Raw genomic sequence first — 9216 nt, forward strand, 5'->3', positions numbered from 1 at the left:
AAAACAACTGAACTGTTTAAAAAATAATAATAAATATTTATAAAAATATCTTCATATAAATAGTTAAATATAATATGATATTCTAGTGTTTCTTTGATTAGGGTTCTTCGGATCATTATGATATGATATTCTAGTGGTTTTTGAACTTTGAATTAAGATTTACTCTTTTCTAAAAAAAAAACTCTGTAGGAAGTTGGAACCTTCGTTGCTATTTGTGATCGTGCGTTTTGATAATTGATACATTGTTTCTGTGGGGATATGGTTTGATTATCCTGTTGCTTGCAGTGAATATGAATCGACGTGGAGGAGGAGGGTTTGGTGGTGGTGCTGGTGGTGGTAGGGATCCATTCTTTGATTTTGGTGGTGACCCTTTTGGTGGTGGTTTTGGAGGAGGGTTTGGTCCCTTTGGACCTCCTGGAAGCTTAATTTCGAGCTTCTTTGGGGGAAGGGACCCTTTTGATGACCCTTTCTTCAGAAGTCCTTTTGGTGGAGGCATGTTTGGTTCTAGCCCCTTTGGTGCTGCCCCTGCTGGATTCCCTAGGTTCCCTTTCTCCCAGGATATGCATCCAGCTGGGTTTCTTGACCAGCATCAGGCTCAGGCTCAGGCTCCGGCTCCCGAGTCTAGCGCGCGAAGGGGGCCTATCATTGAGGAATTGAAATCTGATGATGATGATGATGAGAGTGGGGATGTGAAAGACGGAAACAAGGCAAAGAAAGAGAATCCACGAAAGCATGGCAGGTCGAGCAGTGAGCCCTTCATTGAACATCCAAACGGAGGAATTGAAGGTAATGGGAAGCTGTTGGTTGGTACTTTTGCTTTTTCTCTTCCTGAAATCAGATGGTTGGTTTGTTCATGCTAAAAGTTTATATTAACAGGGAAGAAAAGCAGACACCTGCAGGCTAGGAATGAGTACAACAATGAATTCAACAACAGATTCAATGTGGCTAGGGCTGAACCTCAAACTCACAGCTTCTGCTTCCAGAGCTCAACCGTACACTATGGTGGTGCTAATGGAACATACTATACTTCGTCAACGACAAGGAGGACCGGCAGTGATGGGGTGAGCATTTAGAATCTGGTTAAATAACTCTCTACTCTCTAGAGTGAATTAGTGTATTGTTGGTTTTCTGATGCCATCTTCAATATATTAGGTGACATTTGAAGAGGCCAAAGAAGCTGATAGTTCTACAAGGGAAGCTTCTCACAGAGTTTCCAGAGGCATTCATGGCAAGGTATTCATATACTATTTCTTTGGTATCATATTAATAATATTGGATTAAGTTGCTTCGGTTATAGCTGTGTATTTGTAATTGCCCTGCTTATTAAATTTATTTCACTTGGTCTGGTACTTCATAGGGACATTCCCTTTCAAGAAAACTTAATTCGGATGGTAGAGTGGACAGCATGCAGACCTTGCACAATCTGAATGAAGGTATATCTTGGATTCAATATTCATGATTTCGATGGTGTGATGTCTACTGTAGCAGTTCCATACTTCCATGCCCTTCTATGTTAATGTTACTGAAGGATTTGTGTTGTTAATTTGTCATCTTGTAGATGAACTTGCTGGCTTTGAAGATGATTGGAAACAAAAAGGTCAAAAGTATTTGCCTGAATGGACTGGGAATATTGGTCAGTTGCCGAATATTCTTTTTGTTACTTAAGGGCGGGGATGATTAATCTCTAGAATATATCATCTTATCTTTAATTTGTTTCTCTTTTCTGTTTTAGGAGCTCTTGATAACCAGCAAACTGCACAGGCCAGGCAGGTTGGGTGGGCTCTCCCTTCTTCGGCGCATGGCCATCCTGCTCAAACAATGTCTGAAGCTCAAGATAGAACAGGCTCTTCTCGCACACAGGAGAGAGCAAGGATAGATTCCGGTGAGAGGAGCGCATCTCATCCACGGGGACGGGGCAGAAACTAAGGCATCTTGTTGCTTTCAAGGTGTCAAGTCTGGTATCCCCTCGTCAATGTACTTCCATATTATGTCCCTGTTGTTTCTTCTTCTAACCCCTTCCCTTATAGAGGTCTATGATGATTTTGGCGGGGTTATAATCCTTGGTTGAGTGGGTTTTCCCATTTGGATTTGTGATGGTGATGCTAAGAGTCTGAGACTTGCACATTAGGAGCTGATTGAATTACAAACCAGTAGTTAATGGTTTATATTTGTTGGTATTCATGCCTCATGTTGTATAATTACTGGTATGCATTCACGTTTTAGTGGGACTTAGACACTTAGTTAGTAGACTCCCAAAACAAAATAATTATGACCATAATAATAAAGGAAAATACCACCAATTTTCTTTTCTATTTTTTATTTTTCGAGAATCATTGAATCTCCACCAAAAAGGCAAAAAGTACATGCATATTTTAAAAGGAACTGACATGTTAAATAGACAATAAGCATACAAAGGGGAAAAAATGCCAATTATGTTTCAAACAACTATTTTTATATAGGGAATGGATTAGGAATCAAAAAACTTTTTTCTCCTTGTTTGGATCGAAAATATATATACCAATGATTTAAAAAAAATTCATGTAATTTCGTTTGTGACCAAATAATTATTCTTTATCTTTTTATTTGTATTGAAAATCCTTTTTATCCAAAATGGATATTTAAGAAACTGAAATTCATCTCACACTAATAAAAGATTTTACGAGCTCTCATTCATGTTGATGATACTTCTAGAACTCTTTTTTGACACAATTATTTCAAATTATGACTCTTAGCTGCTTTGTGAATTTTACAAAGGAATAATGGTGGCTTTAAACCCAAATTCTTCTCAACATAATGATGCTAATTATTAAAGTATAAGAATTATAATTACACCAGAATAAATTTTTTAATAGTAAACAAATCAGAGAAGAATAAAAGCTAGTAAATTCACATAAGAAAAAAAAGGAAGGAAAGGAGATAGTAAGGAATAAAATTATTATTATAATATAAAACATTTCTACTTAGTACAGAGTAGAAAATGCCAAAGACTAAAAACGCCGGCCTCTTTTAGGCACCGAAACGCTAAAAACTTATTTGGTTTATTGGTGCGCGTTTTCAATAGGAAGCCATTATATTTTTTATATTTTTTTAGTTCAACAGTAAAGATTATCCTAAATGTAGTTTGATGTAATTGGTTATTTAATATTTTTTTCAGCTTTTGTGTCAGTGGGTTGCTTTAAAAATATTGTTTTCTTGATGGTTATTGTTGTTATATCAGAAATATTATGTTAAGTGCCACCTTCAACTCCTTCAATCTTTCAGCAACAAAGCTAAACCGTCCATTCTTCAATGTTTCCCTAACACTCTCCAACATCTCATTGCGCACCTCGACATCAACCATCTAGTCGGAGATGATCTTGAGGACTCTGGCGTGGTTGTCGGATAAAAGCTGGGATTGAAAAACGGCACTATTGGTAAGAGAAAAGAGTGACTCGAAGTTGTGGCAGTGGGAGAGGATGTAGGATTGGACCTTAGATCAGATCTGAAGGGAATGCGATTAGTCGCTGGATGAGGAGGCAGAGATTTAGTGTGGAGAGCGGCATTGTTAGATCGGAGAGGTCGCGCGTCGAGAGGTCTCATAGCAGAGATAAATTCCGTAATCTCCACCATCGAGTAAACACGCGCCACTCCAGGGTCACTGCAGTAGGAGTTCTTGCCAGAGCTGGAGGAGGGAGTGTGTCGGAAAAGACGGTGCCGCCATGGGAGGGCGCCGGAGAAGATGGTGTCGAAGCTGCCATGGCCGAGTGGAGAGGAGAAGGAGTTGGTGGCGCGACGAAAGAGTGAGTAGGAGAGGCGGTGGAGAGGTTTGTTGTTGTCGCCGGCGGTGAAGATAATAAAAGAGGTGGTGTGCTTACGACGGTGGAAGAAGAGAACGAGGAAGAAGAGAGAGATGGCGGTGACAGTAACAAGAGGGAGAAAAATACTGTGGTAGTGGTGGTGATAAGGAAAATTCGGTATTAGTTTTTGGAAGTTCAACATGAAAAATAAGGGTGAAAAAGTTAGAAGACATGGAAACTGACGAGAAGATCCTAAATTCATAATGGAATAGACACCGTGATTAAAGTAAATAAAATAAAAAAATATAAAAAAAAGATAAAAACATCCCTTTTTTAAAAAATTATAACAAAAAGGATTCATTAAAGTAAAATATTTTATTTTGACCAATTTGACTTATCAGTATGCCAAATCAATTTTTGTCGTTTCGATATCCAAAAGAGACCGACGTACCGAATCCGTGTCCGACTAAAGCACAGGGAAAAGAAAAGCACGTCAAACCAAGATGATTATATCAGAGAAGAATAAAAGCTAGTAAATTCACATAAGATAAAAGAAAAGGAAGGAAAAGAAAGGAGATCTAGTGAGATAGTAAGGAATAAAAATTTTTGAGATAATACTCAATTTGGTTTCTGAAATTACACGCGAGTCTCAATTTAGTTCTTGAAGTTTCAATTGCCTCTATTTAGTTCCCAAATTTTGTGAGCATAACTCATGTTAGTCCTTGAAACAATTTTCAACGTACAAATCTTAACGAAACACTGTCGTGACAGCCGGATGCCATACTAAACTTTGTAAAATGATGTCGTTTTGGTTTTGGCACTCAAATAACCTAAAAACAACATCTTAAATGGTGTTTATTAAAATTTTACCTAACAAAATAAGTAATACGATGCCGTTTTTGACCTATTTAAATGTCAAAACCAAAAATCAACTTGGGTTAGTTGAGTGGTCAGCTCACTCGTCTGCTTAAGCAAGTGTCGGGGGTTCAAATCCTGCCTTATGCATGCAACAGACCCACATTTATAAACTTCAAAAACTAAATAGAGGCAATTAAAACCTCATGAACTAAATTGAAACTCGCGTGCAAATATAAAACATCTCTACTTAGTACAGAGTAGAAAATGCCAATGTGCCAAAGACTAAAGCATAGGAGAAAAAAGCACGTCAAACCAAGATGATTATATCATCCCAAGAGAAATGAATATAGAAAAATGCTTTAGATATTTATTTTTGTCTTGTATGTCAAATTCATATATTTAATATTAAATATGAAGCAGTTTAATTTAAAGTGTAAAAATTGAATCTTTCAATTTTTAATAAATACATAAATCAAACTCTCTAATTTCTGTTTAAAAAAATTAAAAAAATGTGACGTACAAAATTAAATTCCAATTTTAATACTTCTCATAATTTTAAAAATAACAAAAATTATAATATTAAAGTATATTACTCCCGATCCTCCCACGAAGAAAACCTAGGTGCCACCAAATCCACAGGTATGCAGAAGTTTATAACATGAAATTTTCAGGGTTCAGTTGTAATTTTATCTTTTTAATTTTTATCCTATGTTCTTCAAATCCCATTTCAAAAAACAGTTCCTTTTCCCTCCAACACTTTTCTCATTTGTAACTCAATGCTTCAGTAACTATTCTCATGAACCACATCCATGTAATCATTCGCTTAGCAGACTCAAAGCTTTTGTTCCAATCCCTAATGAACCCAACTTCAGGGACCCTGAAATTGTTCATTTGTTTTGTGCTAAAGCCCTCAAAGTTGCTGCTATAAGGGCTTTTCTCCCTGAAGGGAAACAGTTGCATGCCCATTTGATAAAGTTTGGTTTTTGTCATGTTCTGTCATTGCAAAATCAGTTCTTGAGTATTTACCTTAAATGCAAGGAAACCAAAGATGCACTTAAACTGTTTGATGAATTGCCTGGGAGAAATGTGGTCTCGTGGAATATTGTGATCCGTGGCATTGTTGGATGTGGAAATGAAAATGACTTGAATCCTCATCTGGGGTTTTCTTATTTCAAGCGGATGTTGTTCGAAAAGGTGGCTCCGGATGATATAACATTGAATGCTTTGATTGGTGTGTGTGCAAAGCTTCATGATATCGAAATTGGAGTACAACTGCACTGTTTTGCAATGAAAAGAGGACTTGATTTGGATTGTTTTGTAGGTAGTGCTTTGGTTGATTTTTATGCAAAATTTGGTTTGGTTGAGAATTCAAGGAAGGTTTTTTGTGCTGTTACACATAGAGATTTGGTTATGTTGAATGTCATGATTTCTTGTTATGCCCTGAATTGTTTACCAGAAGAGGCCTTTAGCATTTTCAACTCAATGAGATTGGATGGTGCTAATGGCGACGAATTCACTTTTAGCTGCCTGCTAAGTATATGTGATATTTTAGAATATTATGATTTTGGAAAGCAAGCTCATAGTCTTATTCTGAAACTGTCACTTGAATCCGATATTCTAGTGGCGAGTGCATTAATCAATATGTACGCAAAAAATGAAGATGTCATTGATGCAAAGAGAGTGTTTGACAAGATGGCGATTCGAAATGTTGTGGCATGGAATACCATGATTGTTGGGTGTGGAAATAGTGGCAAAGTGATTGATGTTATGAAGATTCTCAGAGATATGTTACTCGAAGGAATTTTCCCCGATGAACTCACTATTTCCAGCGTTCTTAGCTCGTGTGGCTATGCTTCTGCCATAACTGAAACTCAGCAAGCTCATGCCTTAGCAGTTAAGCTGTCATTTCAAGAATTTGTATCTGTTTCCAATTCTTTGATTACTGCATACTCCAAGTGTGGTAACATAACTAATGCATTCAAATGCTTCAGATTGATGTTAGAACCTGATCTTGTTACATACACTTCATTGATAAATGCATATGCATTCCATGGTCTTGGCAAAGAAGCAACTGAGATGTTTGAGAAGATGATATCTTGCGGCATAAAACCTGACCGGATTTCTTTTCTTGGCATTCTCTCTGCTTGTGTGCATTGTGGATTCGTGAACGCAGGACTGCACTACTTCAAATTAATGACAGATGTGTATCGTATTATTCCTGATTCAGATCACTATACTTGCCTTATTGATCTCCTTGGAAGACATGGTTACATAAACGAAGCCTTTGAATTCTTGAAATCAATTCCAATTCAAGCTGAATCGAACATGTTAGGAGCATTCATTGGGTCTTGTAAACTGCATGAAAATATAGAACTGGCTAAATTGGCAGCAGGAAAGCTTTTTGCAATAGTTCCAGAGAAGATTGTGAACTATGCTGTCATGGCTAACATTTATGCTTCTCATAATCACTGGCTTGATGCTGAAAGAGTTCGAAAAACCATGAGGGACAAGGATGTTGCTAAATTCCCAGGCTGTAGCTGGATACAGGTTGGTAATCAAGTTCATTCATTTGTGTCTAGTGATAAGGTACACCCTAAACTTTTGCAAATTTATGCTACACTAAAAATGTTGCTTAGGTCAATGAAAGAAGAAAATGGTGTGAAATTGTAAATGGTATATAGATCATGATCAATAATAAATTGGGAAATATTTTTTGGTTTTTCTAAAGTTGTATCAACAAGGATTTGATTAAAAGTTTGTGTTGTACTTGTACCCGAAGTAAGTTTATCCAAACACAACCTATGTGGTGATAAGATTTCTGGAATAGCACATATAAGACTTCTCTCTTGTAATGAATATCCAAGCCAATTCTACTAGGTTTTTCAATCAATGTCTAGGACTAGAACTGAGAGTAATACCTCCTTTTATAGTCTCTAATCAACCATTTAACCCCCTAATGGGACTATAAATTTACATGTAAGACTGATTTAGGTAAAATTTATCTCCTATTTTAATCCCTAACCAAACATATCCTTAGTGTTTCACTGTTTTGACCTTTGTTGTTTCTTCATTGAATATGTAACTGTTCTACAGCATGTCTAAAGTTGCAAACAAAATAAGCATGACATTTAACAACTTACAAATAATTCTATTTTAAAAAGTAACCTCGAAGACAGCAACCACGTGAAGCTCATGTCCGAACTCGATTGCCAAGAAATTTTAACCTTATATTATTAGTATTACTTACCATGATTCATGTGCAGCTACATGTTCTTAGATTTATGTAATTGATTAATCTATCTATTTTTATTATATAAAAATTGATATCTAATTTCTTATACAATAAGTTTAAGTCATATTTTCTTTTTTAATGATGTCATTAACAATTTTAATAACTTAACAAAACTTAAAAATTAACTAGTGAATTTTTTTAAAAAGATTAAAAGAAAAAACTCTTATTTATTATTATTTATTAAAACATAAAGTACTATTAAATACGGTAAGTATACATTAAAAGTGTCATAATAATAATAATTATTATAAAAGTTTCAGTTACGAATATTAAAATTGTACAACTTAATACTTTTATTACTACATTATTTGGGCTACTTTTGCATATCATATAAGATTCTTATTACTCTTTATTTCTTAATTTTTAATACCAATTAGCAAAAACTCTTTCAAATAAGTTTAAATTTGTCATATTTTTTTACTAAGTATATTCAAATATACCATGATTATAAAATTTATTCATAAATTTATATTATATTTTTGGTATTTTTTATTTTCATTCATTTTTTTAAACCCAAATAAGATTAAATTTGGTACATCTCCTTACTAAGTATATTCAAATATATCATGATTATAAAACTAATTTATAATTTTATATTCTATTTTTGGTGTTTTTTAATCTCATTCATTTTTTTAATTTTTCTTTAATTATTTGTAAAGCAAAGAATACCATATGAAAAGACAAAGTATGACAACTAAAGCAAATGTAAAAATAAAAGCAACAAATAAATATTTAGTTTTGTACAATTTTAATATAAAAGGCCTATGCTTTTTTAAAAGGAGTAAAATATCGGTTTTTGTCCCTAACGTTTGGGTAAGTCTCAAAATTGTCTCTAACGTTTGAATCGTCCTATTTAAGTCCCTAACGTTTTAAAATTGACTCAATGTTGTCCTACCGTTAGGAATTTGTTAACGGAATTGACGACGGGACAAAATTGAGATGATTTTGAAACGTTAGGAGTTAAATAGGACGAAAACGTTAGAGACAAAAACGATACATAGAAATAAGTTTTAATTTTATCCTTCACTAATATCAATCTTTTATCGTACATAGTTATTCAATTATTTTTTAATCACATTTAAGTAAATTACACTTAATCACACTACTTTGATTATAATTTTACTCTTAAAGATTTTTACTCATCATGAAATGTTTATAAAATGACTAGAATAGAATCACATTACTTTATTACTTATCCCAAACGTTAGAGACAAAAACAATACTTTTCTCTTTCTAAAAATAAATGAATTCAAATTTTTAGACTAATAAATTATATTTTAATTGACATTA

General features: G+C 34.4%; 2 protein-coding genes across 2 annotated transcripts in view; both read left to right on the top strand.

Moving 5' to 3' along the window:
• The window catches only part of LOC107621661 (myeloid leukemia factor 1), a 2703-nt gene extending 522 nt beyond the window's left edge, over positions 1-2181 (top strand). Inside the window, exons 2-7 of the mRNA XM_016323688.2 lie at positions 286-786; positions 877-1061; positions 1153-1233; positions 1358-1433; positions 1559-1633; positions 1733-2181. Coding sequence (XP_016179174.1) covers positions 291-786; positions 877-1061; positions 1153-1233; positions 1358-1433; positions 1559-1633; positions 1733-1926 — 1107 coding nt within the window. The 5' untranslated portion in view covers positions 286-290 and the 3' untranslated portion in view covers positions 1927-2181. The remainder of the gene's footprint in view (positions 1-285; positions 787-876; positions 1062-1152; positions 1234-1357; positions 1434-1558; positions 1634-1732) is intronic.
• Positions 5207-7406, top strand: LOC107621649 (pentatricopeptide repeat-containing protein At2g46050, mitochondrial-like). Its single transcript, XM_021114627.1, has one exon. It carries the CDS (start codon positions 5343-5345, stop codon positions 7302-7304), a length of 1962 nt encoding a protein of 653 aa, XP_020970286.1. The 5' UTR covers positions 5207-5342; the 3' UTR covers positions 7305-7406.

The sequence above is a fragment of the Arachis ipaensis genome, chromosome B02 (genome assembly GCF_000816755.2).
Source record: "Arachis ipaensis cultivar K30076 chromosome B02, Araip1.1, whole genome shotgun sequence".
Classification (NCBI taxonomy): Eukaryota; Viridiplantae; Streptophyta; class Magnoliopsida; order Fabales; family Fabaceae; genus Arachis; species Arachis ipaensis.